Below are 15,793 nucleotides of genomic sequence, written 5' to 3' on the forward strand. Positions count from 1 at the left end.
GACTGGGTGGGCCCCCTAATCACCTCTTTTTTAGCTCAGTGACCCTTTAAAGGCCCATGTCCAAGTGCGTCACAGAGGAACCAGGGGCTGGGACTGCAGCACAGGGACTCGGGAGAGCCAGCGCAGCCCTCACAGCCCGGCAGAGCGCTCGACCTCTCCCGTAAACTTCAAACAGGCTGTGCCCTCCTTTCTATTCGGCTTTGTTCAGGTGTTCCCACCTCAGATTCTCAGGGCCTATTCCCACAGCGTGAAGGACAAAGGACCCACGTGACCGAGGGTCAGGCCACACCCACCTGTTTAACCTGCCCTGAATCTGAGCCCCAACACTTCCCACCACTCACTCCTCCTCTGAGACGGCCTTCCATGTCAGGGTTCCAGCGACCTGTCTGCTGGCCCCGATGCTGCCCCCCACCTCCACCGTTCTCTGGCAGTACAGAGGGCAGGTCCCCAACCCTGGTGGCTGCTGTGCTCCCTGCAGAGACCTCCCTCTCTTCCTGGGGACCTCTGCTTAGCAGGCAGCGGAAGGTGGCTGTGATGGGCCTGTGGAGGTTGGACCCCCATCCTCCTGCCCATGTGTTTTCACAGCCTGTGACTCAGGGTGGCCTCTCACCGTGACCCAGCTCCTGGAGCAGCGTGCAGCCTCCCTCCATCTCTGGGAGACAGTGGTGAGGCACAGTTACTCTCAGACGAGTCGCTCACCACCCCCCCTTGCACGTTTAGGTCCTCTGACGCTGTCTGCACGCTGCTCTTCGCCCCCAGGGACCCGGCTGATGCGGTCGGGTGCCCAGGGATGTGTGTGACATGGTGGGGAGGCTGCAGCATGTGCAGCACACAGCAAACCGCCGATGCCTTCTGTGTAGGTGCCCTGAGAGACATTTGCTAGTATAATCATGCACCTGATGGTTTTTTCCAGTGGATCGTGTGGGAGCTAAAAGCAGGAGCTGTGTCTCTCCCAATCCCTTGGTCTGTTTCTCTGCTGCATCTGAGTCCTGGTAGGCAATCCAGATGGTCAGCAGGGTGCTGCAGTCCAGGCTGTCCTCGTGGTCCAGGTGGGCTGCTGTGGTTCCTGCCCTCACACTTCCATTCCAGCCAACAGGCAGAGGAAAAGGGGAAGTGGTGGTCTTTTCTGTAAGGGCACAACTCGAAAGTTGTGGAAACCACTGCCTCCTCCCCCACCTCATGGCCTGAAGTCAGTCAAGAGGCTGACCCAGGCGGGAGAAAAGTCTGAGAAGCATCTTGTGCTGGGCAGCCGTGGGTCCTTGTGCAGGTGACAGCAGAGAACGTGAGCCCGTCCACGTGCAGGCAGCAGGCAGGGCGGCTGTAACAACCACTCACTTCAGAAAGAAGGAGGAGGGCTCTTGGTTTTCAGGAAATGCTTATTCGAGCTGCACCAGAGGGCGAGGACAATTCCCGCAATGAAGGCCCCGGAGAGAAGGCCGGAGGCGGGTCAGGGAGCCCGGTCAGCCTGGACGCCTCGCCCAGACCCCGTGGGCGCCTGTGAGTGTGGCCTCTCCTCCCACGCCGCCCTGGTCGCTGCCGCCGAGGGCCCGGAATCCGTCAACCTGCATTTGCCGGGCACTGCATTTGGGATCACCGTCAGGATTTTTAAGTTTCATCTTCTGCCTCGTTTCGGAAGACTACCTGGATTCTGGAATTGAAGGTGACATTTTGGGGCCTTTTTCTGAAGCAATTCTATAAGTAGATGAGGTAGCAAATCATCGTGCTAGGATCACCACTTAGAAAACCTCAAGTCCTCACGTGATCCAGACGTGGCTTTGGAAGGTGAACAGCCCTGATACAGGCCCACTGGCCTCCGTGACGGGACACTGCCCCCTGCTGGACGCAGGCTGCACCCGCAGAAACACTCCCTGCTCAGCCGGCCACCGGCGCTCCCGAATTCCACAGGACAAATCAGCATGTGTCCTAGGACAAGGACCTTAATAGGAGCTTATACCGTGTTCTCTAAAATTCTCTAAGGCATAAATTCCCTGCACTATTGCTGCAATTCACTCGTTTTTCCACTGCCTTAAATACTCAGTAGATTGGCTTTTTTTCTCTGCGACTACTTGCATTTTTGTGTATGCGTTTGTTTTGGCTGTCACGTGTGTTTGAATGTATATGTATATATGTGATTTAGGAAGTAACATTTATGTATATTTTAGGGTATCCATTTTAGGACAATTTTAAGGATGTGATGACTGATGGAGATTTTACTTTAAACGATGAGATACAATGTACTCACCAGAAACTAATTCTGAAACCGTAAAGTTCAGCAGTCTTGCTTCTCTAAATTCTGCGTGGAGCCGAGCCTGTGTTCCCAGTAATGAGGAGCAGTATGGCACTGGGGTGTCAGCACGCACTGAGAACCCTCACTGCCCCTGGTCTCCCTGGCCTGCCGGCTGGGGGAGGCAAGGTGGCCGTCCCAGGGCCGCCTGCCAAGGTGGACAGTGGCGTTCGGTACCAAGATTCGGGAGCCGGGCCTCGCCTTTGGGAAAAAGCTTCTCGAGGGGCTGCCCCTCTGTCAGCCTCAGCTTGAATGACTCCTGTCCATCAGCGAGTGGCCACAGCCAAAGGCTTGAGAGGCACCAGCGGCGGCCCCCCAGGGTCCAGCCTCTCCTCCGGGCCTCACTCAGGAGCCTGGGGAGCAGCGCCATGGGGGCACAACCATGGACATAGACGCGACCACGTACACTCTCATCGGCAGTCCTGACCCTCCTCCTCTCTTATTTTCAACCAGTCACGCTCTCCTTCTACCCAGCACACGGACAACGGACCGGCCGCCCCTGGGTGAGACTGGATTCTGGCCAGAGGCCGAGTTCGAGGGCAGTGAGTGCGTCTGGCCCGGCCGGTGCGCTTGCTTGCTCACGCTCCCCTGTGGGCTGTGCCGGGGCTGACCCCTAGAAATCTCAGAAGTCAGGCGTCTCGAGGAGTGGAACCCACCTTAGTCTGAATTCCCACGGACCAGCCACTCCTGGCCCTCCTATGTGACCCAGAAATGACTTTTGTTACGTCTGACCTGCAGTTGTCCGAGGGGAGGGGTCCCTCTGGGCCTGGTGGTCCTCCCTGACAAGAGATGCCTTCTGCCTCTGCAGGGCGCCCCCCTTCTGCCCCTCTGCTGCCAGTTGCTCCATGGGTGGCCCAGGGCAGTGCCGCTGCATGGGAGCCCTCCAGATGATTCTAGAAGCCTCCACATCTGCACTCAGATCCTCTGGCCTGTTCTGCAGGTGGCAGCGACCCCCCTACCATCAAAGGCCACAGGGGACGGGGGGATTACTGGTTTAAGTTCTCGCTGCCCCGTATTACACAGCAACCTAGCCACCTGCACCCTGCACATCCGACTCCTGATGTGGGACGCTGTCCTGTGAGTTGCCGTGGCAACAGGGCCCAGTGGCTGAGGGGTGAGCAGGGGCTGGAGTGTGCTCTTGGGCTGGGCTGGTCCTCCCGGCCTTGGCCATCCAGGGCGCGCAGGGCCCGGAGCCCCCAGCCCTCTTGCCTGGACATGTAGGGATAACCTCAAGACAGACGGAGCCTGGAACCTTCCAGCAGGTTGGAAGGTGCATATGGCCAGGGAGGAGCCAGTGGCTGACTAGGTTTTGGGAAGAGAAATGAGGAGATTCACAGCTTAAAACTGACAGCCTGTCCTGAAGAGGGAGGGAACTGCGTGGCTCGGGGTGGGACTGGGCGGCCGGCCGGCTGGGCCTTTGCAGACGCTCCAGGGCGCAGGCACGGCTGAGACTGGAGGGCACGGCCGTGCACCTGCTGCGCTGCCAGGGGTGAGTCACAGGAGGACAGACACGGAAATGGGCCAGGGACAGCAGAGCCCTGGCTCGGGGCTCTGCCCGCTGCTGTCTGCCTTCAGTTTCCCTCTGAGTCACTTCCTTGCTCAGCAAGAATCGTGTGGGGAGAGGAAGCCGCTCATCCCTCTGCCTCTTTGAAGCAGGGAAACTTCTGGATGCTGAGCTGCAGGGTGTCCAGGAGGGAGCACGAGGTGGGGAACAGGGCACCGAAGGCAGGCCCTTGGACAGGGTGGTCCACGGACCCTGGACTTCCATTATGAAATGCTGTCCCCTCGCGATGTGCGGAATGCAACTTGAGTCAGAGTCTCTGTGAAAGGTCCAGAAGGAACAGTGAGAGACATTGAGTCCAGTGGGATGTTTCCACATCCAGCTCTCCAAACACCTACTCTGCCCAAGCTCTGTGTGGAGGGTGTGCAGGTGGAAAGTCTGCCCCCAAAGGGCACACCGACTGGCTGGGGAGTTCCACCAAGATACAAGAACAAACTGGTCACTTAAATGAACCAAGTGCCTGCCACTGGATGTGTATGGGGGGCCAGGCGGTGCTCACCGTATTGTTCAGTGTTGTTCTTGACCCCACGAGACTCCCAAGGGTTGGTTTGTACGGTCCCTGTATTGCAGCAGAGAACAGCGGTGACCGGTCCCAGGTCATAAAGCTGGGAAATTACAGTGGAGGGTGCTGACCCAAAGGCTCTGACCTGAGCCACTAACCCGGTGACTCTCAGCTGTGGCTGTGATGACTTCAAAAATACCAGTGCCCAGGCCCCTCCCAGACCAACCGAGGCAGGACACCAGGCTGGCTGAGGCTCTGGCGTTTTCTGAATGCTCCCGGACCCACTGAGCAGGCCCCGGCGTGAGCAGGAAGGAGGGCCCCTGCTCTGCCCACGAAACTGGCAGCAGGAGCCCGAGAGGCAGGCACACTGTGGGGTGACTTTCCCATTTTGCCAGGCTGACGACGTGTGAGCCAGGGGTGGCGGCGCCCGGAGGGCAGCCCGCTGCACCATCCTGGGCCCCACATGCACCCTCGGGAAGGGCAGGGGGGTATGTTTGGGAGGTCGCTGCACCTAGCCCTGGCCCGAAGTCCTGCCGGAGTTGTGTGGGTGGCTGTGCCCCACCTGAGGGTGGGCTCCCTGCAGGGACAGGTCAGAGGACTGTGTGACCTCAGTGTGAATTTGCCCGTGCACAGGGTAGAGGGCCTTGGTGGCCCCTGGCAGGGAAACGGTTCAGCAGTGCCTCCCAGAGGTCACAGGATAACCCAGGAACGAGGGCTCGTGGGTGGTCGCCGCCGTGTGGAAAAGGTTCCCAGGAAGGCTCAGCTTTTTATAAAGCAGCATTTAGAGTCACAGGTGCAGTGAGTTCAGGGACAAAGAGCAGACAAGGTTCCCCTTCAGTGGAGAAGGGGGTGAGAGGGCCGGCGGGGAAGGTGTGCTGCCGAGGGCTTTATTCAGATGCTTCCCGGCTGCACCTGCTCACCGCCCTCCTGAGCCTTTGAAATTCTGTGGACTTAGGAGGAAGCAAAACCCGGGGAGGCAGCACAGCATTGCCGCCAGAATCCACCCCCCGGGGCCCCGAAGGTGGTTAGGCCGCCACTGACGGACGGAGGAGACGAGCGTGGGAACGCGCTCGCAGCCCAGAGCCCCAGAGCCCCCCTTTCCCAGGTTCATGCTGCCCGTTGCACGCCAGGCAGGGAGACACAGACGTTTTGCATTTACGAATCAAAGCCAAGAAAACAAATGCCACTGGCTTATCCCAAATGGAGTGAGGGTAGAAGCCGCCCCCAGCCCCCGCCCCTCCCCGCTGAGCCCTCGGAGTACCATCCTTCCAGTGGGTGGGGGTGCAGTCACCCAGCCGGTCAGCCCGCAGCCGGACTGGGCGCCCAGCGGGTGCCGGCTTCCTGGCGTTTGCCGCCTTATTCTGTGCAGCAGCCTAGGGACCTCCTGGCGAACAGAGTCCATGACAACACCCGCCACGGTCTTGCTGATGGCCGTGGCTTGATCTTTGCAGCACTGTCCTGAGATGCCCGCTGTGTCCTAACTCACGGTCACTGTCCCCGAGGAGCCAGCAGAACTGCGGCTCGGGACCCGGCTGTCCTCAGGAGTCGAAATCTCTGTGTCCCCAGCCCGGCTCGCGGGCCTCCTGCCCGCGGCCTCGCAGGGTGAGGAAGACCTTCCGGTAGGAGTGCCTGAACGCCGGGCTGGAGAAGCAGTACACCACCGGGTTCAGCACGCTCTGCAAGCCGGTGAGGCTGCCGGCCACGTGGGACGTGCGCACCAGTGCCGTCCAGACCCCGCAGCTGTCCGTCCCCCGGAAGGCGGCCAGCAGGACCTGGGCCAGGAAGCTGGGCAGGAAGCAGAGTGCGAAAAGCACCACCACCGTGGCCAGCAGCGCCCGGGCCCGCTGCAGCTTGGGCTGCTTGTCCGAGTCTCGCAGCCTCCTCTGGAGGGCCCGCATGACGCCCACGTTGCCGAACAGGATGAGGCTGAAGGGCAGAAGGAACTGCACGAAGGATAGCACTTCCTGCCAGGTGAGGCTGAAGGGGCCGCCCCCACCGGGCTCCGGCCCTGCGCACTCAGCGGCCGGCACCAGCAAGTTTTGGTGGCTGAGGACAGCCATCAGGAGCCAGACGAGGACCGAGATGCCCCAGGCTGCCCGAAGGGACAGAAGGTTGACCCTGAGCTGGGGGTGGACCACGCGGAAGTAACGGTCTAGCGCCACTGCCGTGAGGAAGGCGACGCCCACGCTGCGGCCGAGAGCCCACAGGAAGAACAGGACCCTGCTGGGCACGGGTCGGAAGCTGCAGGTCTCGTGTTGCAAGAAGAAGGCCGCGAGGAAGGGCAGGCAGACGGTCAGCAGGAGGTCCGCGATGACCAGGTTGAACAGGTAGATGGCGTAGGGCTTCCACACTTTCAGACGGGAGAAGAAGGTCCACAGGGCCACCAAGTTGCCCAGCAGGCCCAGCCCGCACTCCAGCGCCAGCAGTGTGGCCACTGCCCCCTCCACCACCACGCTGTGCTCAGAGCAGTTCAGGGGCGGCATGGCTCTGCCCGCCGCTGTGACCGGCTCCCAAGTGGCCAAGTGCAAGGGGCCAGAGCCCAGGCTCCGCTCGGCCGCCCAAGGGCAAGAGCAAGGCTTCACCTGCCTGAGCGCTCTCTGCCTGTTCTCGGCGCACAAGAGCGCAGAAGCAGCGCCGGCTGGAGTCAAAAGCAAACTGAAATCTCTCTGGGAAGAGGACGCGTCGGGGAGGCAAAAGCCCCTGCACCTCGGTTCTGTTTTGCCTTGAAAAGAGGAAACTGTGGTTTCCTTCCCATCAGCTGGTGTTAAGCCAGTGGCCTGAGAGCACCAGAGGGAGCGAGCCGGGCCCGTGGCTGCAGGGCGGTACCCTGAACCAGGGCCTGCGTGGACCCCCGCCTGTCTTCGCAAAGTGACCGAGACGGAGCGATAGCCTGCGGCTGGCGCGTCTCACAGGAGCTGAGACCCACCTCCATTGGCTCACTGTCATTCGCTGGCGGTCGGACCTTGTCCTGCCTTCCCCCAGAGACGGATCGGGTGCCAGGTCACTTCACAGGGGACCGTTTTTACCTGTGCTTTTGCCAACTTTTCTCTCCTGCTGAGGAGACTCCCCTCCCCTCCTGCAATCCCCAGACCAGGGTCCACACCGAGGGGCTCAGGCCTGAGAGTGCCGTGAAACCCGTGGTGGGTCCAGAGCACGGAATCCACCACGACAGCAGCTCCCTGAGCCCAGCGATGTGCTCCATGTCCGGTGACAGAATGATGCCGGCACCTAATGGAGCCAACTAATAAATGTGGAATGAATCCTGACATCCCGCCCCACTGCTGGCCCCGGTCCACCTTGGTTCCGTCCAGCCTGATTTGGGCTTTGGCATCCAATGGGCTTTAGTTCTAATTCTGGTTCTTGCACATAGCAGCGCTGTGGCTGGGGAAGCAGATACACCTGCGTGCACCCCAGGCCCCTCACCTGAGAGGTGCATGGGCTGGTGCACATTCGAGATGCAGGTGAAGAGCGGTGCTCCATGGCCGGGACATCGTGGCACTGTGCTTGTTCCCAAGGTCACGTGTCCCCCTGAGTCATTGCAGTGGACTGCGCCGCAGCGGGGTGATGTGGGTGCAAAGTTCAGCTGTTTTATGGATGAAAGAAGTGGAGGTTGAGGGAGGGGACGTAATTTGCTCAAGGCGACAGGCCAGTGAGCACGGGGGGTGGGGTGCTCCCAGCCTGGGTTCCGGCCAGAGCCAGGGGTCAGGACCAGGATGCCTAGCTGCTTGCCAGTGGGAGGGAACCTCACTGCAGTGGCCGTGACACGTCTGGTCCCTGGAGTCCACCGGAGCTTTGACCACGCACTTTCAGGGGGTGTAGCTTGAGCGTCTCCGAGTTTGGTTCAATCAGGACTCCACTCCAGCTGGACCGCCCGCCCACTGTTGCCTCACGCAGGTTCAAAGCCGCTTCTCTGTGTTCCAAGGAAGCCCCCCCCCAGCACCCGGAATTGCAGAACTGTCTCAGGGGGACCCCCGCAGTGCTGCCTATGAACAGGGAGTCGCCAGTGGCCAGTGAACACTTCCTGGGAAACCGGGAGAGCGCCGGGGGGAGGGGCTGGCGGACACCGCGTGCCCCCTGCGGGTTGGAGAGCCCACACCCAGAGCCGCCGGGGGCCGGCCCAGCCCTCGGGGTGGAAGGTGCTAAACCCGGGAGGGAAGCGAGTCAAATCTTTCTCTGAACGCACTTAAGCCTTTGGCAGACCTTGAAAGCTACCCCTTAGTGACACATTTCAGTGTATGCCCAAACTTTCCAAATTATAGATATTCTACCTCACTGGGCCAAACACAAATATCAGGAATTACACATTTTCCTTTGGAACACAGGAAATCAAAGTGAGAAATTTTACTTAAATTCTGCCTTTTCTCAGCACACAGGTTTGTCTTCCCTTCTTCTAAAAGACTGAACCGTCCTCACCTTCCTCCCTTTTAAAGTCGGAACATTTGAGCCTCTCCCTTAGGGTCCTGCCTAATTAAACCCAACCACCCGGCAACGCTGTTTTCAGTCACCGGCACTGGCTCTTCGGTGCTCTCCCTGCGTCGGAAACGTCTCTGCTCTCCCTGCAATTCTGAGGTGTACGTTTTATTTCTACCCTCTTTCTGAAATTTAAATGGCAATGGAATCATTGCTTTTACCACAAATTCAATGATATCCGCATTTCCTTTCCAGATGTCTAAAGGTCACCAGGGGGAAGACTCTGTGCCAACCAAGCCGTCATTCTGACTTCAGCTTTCCTGTGCCAGGTGGTGAGGTTGGCCACCTGCAAGTTTGGGGGGTGGACCCCCCTGCCGCCGGTCGCCCCGTCTCTGACACCAGCGGGGAGCCTGGGCGTCCTAGAAGGAGGTCCTGGGTGGAGCTCCCCGCACCCAGCTCTGTTCAAAGTTGTTTTCTGTTACAGAGAAAGGACACAGCCAGGGTCCACCAGGGGAGGAGGCCTGTGGGACAGAGGGCGGGAGAGTGACCAGTGTGACCTCCAGGTCCTCTCCCCGGGGCGGGGGGGTCAGGACAGGGCTACCTTCTCTGCACAGATGGGTGGTGACGCCTGCAGCCCACTGGGACCCCCGAGCTTCCGTGGGCAGAGACTCCGTTGGTATGGCCCCAGCCTCCAGCCCCAGGCTGGTCAGGTGGGTACCGTGTGACCCAGCATCCCTGCCACACCCCGAGACTTCTGGTGGCTGGCCTGCGTCCCTGGCGAACAGAGATGCCCTGACCAGGCTTGACCTTCAGAGGGCTTGGAGGTGACCTCCCCACAGCTGAGGACAAAGGTCAGACCTCTTTTTGGGCACTTAAGTTCTTTCCTGCACACTCATTTACTCAGGTAATATTAGAACATAGTGTGACTCATTTTGTGCTGAGAATACACATACTTACAATTCTTATGATACTTCCTAATTTTGAGAGACGTGCTCCAGTGCGGGGAGACTGGCGAGAAGGCAGATGTAGAAAAAAGCAACAGGACCCAATAACATGCAGTGGAAGCGAGGACACCAGGCCAGCGAGCGGGGGCAGAACCCCGGCCAGGAAAGGGTGCCGGACAGGTGGACCCCAAGCCCTCGTGAGTGACCTGGCCCGCTGGGAGGGCCAGACACTTTTCTCAGCCTCAGTGGCTTCTTATAACCTCTTAGAAGTTCCTCATGTTTCATTTTCTTTCCTGGGTCCCATTTCTGAGCCACGGCCAGCCCTGGGGACCTTGCTTCCCTCCCAGTCAGGGACACCTGAGTGTGGCCTGGCACCCCTTGGCCTGAGGGGAATGGGCTGCACTTACAGGAAGAGGACTCGTTTCAGTGAAGGAAAGAGGAAGTCCCAGCCCAGGGCCGGGGGCTCAGGGGGTGCGGTGCAGCCGGCGGGGGTCCCGAGCGTCGGTCTGCGTGTGCGGTGGTTGCCGGAGGGTTTCAGCGACCTCAGGGCCCCGTGTGTGTTCCCCTGTCATCAGGGGAGCGGGCGACTGACGTCTCCGAGTTTCAGGCCTCAGACGTCATCAGTGTCGGAGAACAAATCCACGACAAGCTTCTCCTGTGCAGATGTGCCCCTCACTCAGCCTCCACGCCCGGTCAGAGCTGAGCATGTGCAGACGTGCCCCTCGAGAAAGAGCTGGATCCCCCCCTTTCCTTACTCCTCCTCCTCCTCCTTCTTCCTTTATTTTTTCAGAGCAGGTTCAAGTCCAACATAGAGTTTCAGGGTGAGAGTGATGGAAACCCCCTGAGCAGACCCCCAGAATGAGCGCACACCAGGAGCTGTGCCGAGAAGTGAGATGACCCGGGCGTTCCTGCCGGTTTTTGTGAGAAACCGTTGGTTTTCTTATTCAGCAGTATTGCTTTATTTTTCCAGTTGTCTGTTTTATTGAACTATTCTTTTAAACAATTAAAGGTACTGGGGTGACCTTGTTCAGCAAGGTCAAGTGCACAGTTCTGTGATATATGATCGGACCCTGCACCCACAGTGACTGACCCCCAGTGCAGCCATGGCCCGGGGCTCGGGTGAGTTCTTACACTGCGCGGGCACGTGTGTGCTCACCCCCTGCACCCCTGATCACTGGGAGGGCTCTGCATGGGAGGCAGCACCCAACACGGCGTTCCCCACTCACCCCTGTGTTCCCCATCGTCACAGGAGTCTCGGGGCCACTTGGATGGCGAGGGGCTGGAAAACGATGAGACCCCCAATCACTTTGCTGTTCAAAGCCGCGCGTCTCGCTTTCTCCTCGTGAGCACCTCTGCTAGTGCGCGGTTTGTTGTGGCCCCAAAAGACAGCGTGTCTTTCTTCAAGGACAAGTGTGGGACATTTCACAGTGGACTACCACGCGGCCATAAAAAGGAGGAAACCTTGCCTCTTGGGACAGCGTGGATGCGGCTGGAGAGCATTGCGCTCAGCGAAGCGAGCCAGTCGGAGAAAGACACGCACCACAGACTCTCAGTCCCGTGTGGAATCTGGTGGCCGAAACAGAAACAGACTCATGGATACGGAGGACAGACCGGCAGCTCTCGGGGTGTGTTGGGGCTGGGTGAAAAAGGTGAAGGGACTAAGCAAAGAAAAAGCTCTCAGGTACAGATGACAGTCTGGTGATTGCAAAGGAGGGGGGCGGGGGAGGGAGGGGAGGGTGAGGCAGGATGAACGGCGATGGAGGGAGACTTGGCTTGGGGAGGCGAGCGGGGGGTTCAATAGCGGGTGATGTGCTGTAGAATTTGTGCAGCCGAATCCCAGCTAGTTTTGTTGGCAATGTCGCCTGATAAATTCAACTAAAAATAGGTTATTTCATTAAATAAAATTAAAAGAAGAACAAGTGCTCAGAGGGTGGGCTTTTACTCTTTATTGGAAACTGACCCTAAGCCCTTTTTCTGGCTGGCTGGGGGGCTGGCTGTGCCCGACCCCTGTGAGCAGGGGCGGCCCACTGCCCGCATGAGGGTGCCTACACAGCTGGGCGTGGACTGGGAAGGCGTGGCCCTTTAAGGCTGGGCGTCCGTTTAGAATCAAGCCGTCTTCTGGTTTGCTCTGACAGGGGCAGCTGTGCAGGGCCATGGCCCAGAGGGGCCAGTGCCTGGCCCCAGCGGCCTGCAGGGACCCGTGAGGTGACAGAGTCTGGCCGGAGGTGGCTGGGGAGAGAGGCCTCCCCAGACTGTGGAAGGGGTGGGCCTGAGCACGCAGACGCGCACCATCTTAGAACAAAGAGAAAAAGTGCCCTTCATGGGGTGACACAGAGCATCGACCCGCACAGCCTTCTGGGTATGGCTTTCCTAAAACCCACCGAGGAAGGGGTGACTGGGTCGGCAGGTTGTCAGGTTTTGTTGGAAGACTTGGGGCCCCTGGGGGGTCCTAAGACACAGACTGTGACCATTTGTGTGGGACGGTGCGTTCCCACGCTCAAGGACAGTCCGAGGTGCGTGCCTTTCTGGCAGCGTTCGTTGTTCTGGTTTCTCAGTGGCCATGAGCTTCCCGGGACAGGCAGGGCCGCTCTGCGCCTCCTGCACGGAGGCTGCCCCCACCACGGGCCCTTTCGTTCTCAGGCCCTGGCCCGCCACAGGAGCCCGCCTCCCTCAGCGCTGTCTGGGGACGGTGCTGAGCTGGTGGCAGCCTGCCCTGCCTCTCTAGGACCTGGGCCTGCGGTGGCTGCCCCGGTTGCCCACTTCTCTGCAGGAGGCATTGGAGAGGCCATCTGTCACCCCAGTGGCCGGTCTGACTCGATATTGTCGGATGGGTGCCTTCTCGGCCGGTGCTGGCTGAGGTGCTGAGTGGCCCCCAGATTTCCTACGGAGACAGCCCCGAGCCCATCTGAGAGAGCACCAGCAACCACTGCCAAGGAGAGGCCCCAGGTGGCCCGCCCAGGCCCGCCCCCCCAGTCCATAGTGGTCCCCACACCACACGGCGTTCTGCTGGGTCGGTGCGTGAACACTGAGTGGCAGAGACAGGCCGTGACGAGAGGCGTCCCTTGCACTCGTTCCTCAGACGGTGCAGGGCTGGCACCCAGCCTCGTGCCTCCTGACAGGGCCCCTTTCCCTCCAGAATGCTGGGGGCCCACTCGGAGGCCGAGCAGCCAGCAGACAGCAGCCGTCCTGGGGACCCACAGGCGGGGACTGACCCCGGGAAGGCAGCCGAGCACCCCCGGGAAGGCGGCAGGGCTGAGGAGTTGCTGGTGAGCCAGGTGCCATGGGGTCACTCAGGGTGGGCAGGGCCTTCGTGACACCAGCCAGGAGCACCCGTCCCGCTGTCGGGTCCCCCGCTTCCTCGTCCTGTAGGGCTGGTGGTGACACACTAGCACAGACACGGACCCCGTCCTTCCAGGGGGGCGGGCAGATCCATCTGCCCTGCAGCCATGTGTTCTGGGGGGGCGGTGGGGGGACCCCCCTCGGTGTGGCAGCTCAGTGCTTCTGATCTGAGAGACGGCCTGGCTGAAGCCAACAGGAACCTTTCCCTGACTCAGCGGTCCCACCAGACCCCCCAAACTTGGCCGCTTCCTGTCTGATGTGCGTCTCCCTCCCCACTGTCTGTGGAGTGTGGACATCCCCGCACGTCCCCGCACGTCCCTCCACCCGGCTGCCCTCTGTCCAGTGGCACCTCCCGCAGGGCCGTTTGCCCTGGAAGCACAGGGTCTGCAAAGGGTCTCGAGGAAGTGAGTGTGTCGGGTTAAAAGCTGAGGCTTCTGATCTCTAAGCAGCCAGTGATTTATCCATTTCGGTAAAACTCTGGTTTCCGCTCATTTTTCGGGAATTCAGAAGTGTCAGCCAACCACCGCTGGTCACAGCTGCACGGTGAGCCCTCCCTTAATGCCCTCACTGTGACCTTCAGTCTTGAGTGAAAGGACAGGTAGCGGAGCCCGCGTCGCTGTGGGCCAGGCCGTCTTTGCCTGGCAGTGCTGTGTGGGGTGATGCGCAGTGACTCCACTGAGTGACACAGTGGACTCGGGCGTTGCGGTTCTGCGTGGCTCCTCAGACGCCAGGGTCACCAACCAGGGCTTTCTCTTGCGGGTGACAGCGGTTACAGCAGCAGGTCATTGGGCTTCGCCGGCAGCTCCGGAGACAGGAGGCCGGCTGGGCTGCCGCCCTCAGCCACCTGCAGACACAGATCGATGCCCTGAAGAGGCAGGACCGGGGGCCACAGGGTGGGCAGCGAGACACGGCGCTGCAGGGACCGGGCGCAGGGAGCACGCCCAAAGCCTCCCTTCAGTTGAGGACCAGACCAGACACTCAGGTACCGAAGGGCTCTTCTGTTCGACTTAAAGAAGCGTTGCCACCACGGGGGGTGTGTCCTCACCAGGGCACTGCGGGCGGGGGAGGGCTGTGACCCCTGAGTCAACCCCATTCCCCATATATGGCCGATAACGAGCACAGGCCCGATGGGGGCTCTCGGGGGGCCACCATGTCTGCTCTCCAAAGGTACCCAAGGGTCTGCCAGCAGCAGCCAACGCCAGTTTCCCCGGCCGGCACCCACCGGCCCTCCTGCTCACCCACGGGGCGACCCCTGGACACAGGTCCTCCGACCAAGGCCAGGCTGGGTCCCGTGGCTGGCGAGCCACAGGCCCGGGTGTGCATAACCTAACAGGCCTGGCCCTCCCAGACCCTGCCATCTGCAGAGCTGGCCTTGCGGCAGGAAGCCGGAGGCCAGACAGCTGGGACCTTTGATGAGCCAAGGGGGTGCCCCCGACACAGGGCGCGTTTCCTTCCTCCTTCCCCAGCTCAGGCGGAGCCCCAGGGCACAAGTGTGGGTGTTGTCAGCCTTGCTGCCTCTGGGAACTTGGGAGACTTTGAAATAGTGGACAGCAGTGAGAAACAACGCCCACGGTGGCCGTGCTTGTGAGGCAGAGGCTGCCAGAGAAGCTCCCCCACGCAGAGGGGAGTGGGGACCCAGGCAGGGGCCCCACCTGGCCCCCCTATTTTTACCGTGGACCTGGCCATTGTTGCTGAGTGGGTGAAAAGTTGAGTTCCTCTTGCAGCCTCCGTCCCCCCGAAGATGCAAACAGCCTCCCTGAATTTCGCTTGTGGTGAATTGCCTTCTAGGTGTTGAAATCGACTCTTGGAACCTTCTCACCTCTGTCAGCTGACGAAGACATGACGCCAAAATGCGCTGGCCGGAAAAGTCATAGCTTAGCACCCCTCAGGGGACAAGGACTGTCCCCTGAAAGTGCGCCTTCTTCCCAGGTGACCCTCTGTGTTGTCGTCTGTGGAAGGAAGCCGAGGCCCAGGACCCGAACTCTCGCACCCTCACCGCATCTCGGCTCCAACACCTGCCTTGGGGACTGCGGTCCCCCTGGGGTCTCCCCTGGGGGTGCCATCAGGGCCATGTGCTTTTCAAGTAGCCACATGTCCTCACGGCGTTTTGCTTGTGTGTCCCACGGCTTTAAGGCGTCTCCCGGGGGTGCCTGCTGGGTTCAGCACAGGCTGCTCCAGGCCGAGTCTTGCTGCTTGAATGGACGTCGCTTTTTCCTCTATCACTTTTCCTTCTGAATGTGTCTTGCCAGCCAGCACACTTGCTGTGCCCTGGCTTCCGGCCGTCCTCACGCCTGGGAGCTGTCGGTGTCCTCATCTGGCTGGGGAAAGGGTCACCGGTCTGCGAAGACCCCAAACTCCTGAAGATGACGGGGTGTCCCGCCATCCTCTCCCAGTGCCACCTCTGAGCAGAGAATGTTTTGTGCCTCGAGGGCGGGGCCTCGGCCCTACTCCCAGCTCGGCCCTCTGAGCAGCTGGGGCTGAGGTGGGGCCTGCCGTGCTCTGGCCGGTGGGGAAGCGGTCTCTCCTCTGTCCCCTCGGCAGACGGAGTCGATTAGACGCCTGCAGAGCAATCGCTTGGCAAACGCTTGTCTGAGCGGGCGGCTAACCAGCCCATCTGTGCCTCGAAACAGGGTTCTTTAAAGTCAAACAGTGGGTGAAAAACCTCCATTGCACAACTTTTTAATTCAGGGTTTTTTGGTGTTCCTGATTATATTTCTTGTGTTTTTAAGAATCATATTTTATTGATTATGCTA

The 15,793-nt window shown here is 60.1% G+C and overlaps 1 protein-coding gene and 1 long non-coding RNA gene across 2 annotated transcripts; one reads left to right on the plus strand and one right to left on the minus strand.

The window, feature by feature from the left end:
* Window positions 1-5,480: 5,480 nt before the first annotated feature.
* On the minus strand, window positions 5,481-7,035 carry GPR31 (G protein-coupled receptor 31). The gene has a single exon (XM_037062154.1). It carries the CDS (start codon window positions 6,828-6,830, stop codon window positions 5,886-5,888), a length of 945 nt encoding a protein of 314 aa, XP_036918049.1. The 5' UTR covers window positions 6,831-7,035; the 3' UTR covers window positions 5,481-5,885.
* A 2,170-nt stretch (window positions 7,036-9,205) lies between these two features.
* LOC119001342 (uncharacterized) lies at window positions 9,206-11,389 on the plus strand. The gene is made up of 3 exons (XR_005069550.1): window positions 9,206-9,898; window positions 10,492-10,820; window positions 10,951-11,389. It is a non-coding gene; the product is annotated as an uncharacterized LOC119001342 (long non-coding RNA).
* The last annotated feature ends 4,404 nt before the right edge of the window (window positions 11,390-15,793 follow it).

This window comes from Sturnira hondurensis, unplaced genomic scaffold (genome assembly GCF_014824575.4).
Source record: "Sturnira hondurensis isolate 20B ecotype Veracruz unplaced genomic scaffold, ASM1482457v3 Scaffold0000167, whole genome shotgun sequence".
NCBI lineage: Eukaryota > Metazoa > Chordata > Mammalia > Chiroptera > Phyllostomidae > Sturnira > Sturnira hondurensis.

What these genes read in the sequence shown, in the direction of transcription:
- GPR31 (XM_037062154.1), bottom strand. Translation starts at nt 6,830, where the DNA reads ATGCCGCCCCTGAACTGCTCTGAGCACAGCGTGGTGGTGGAGGGGGCA.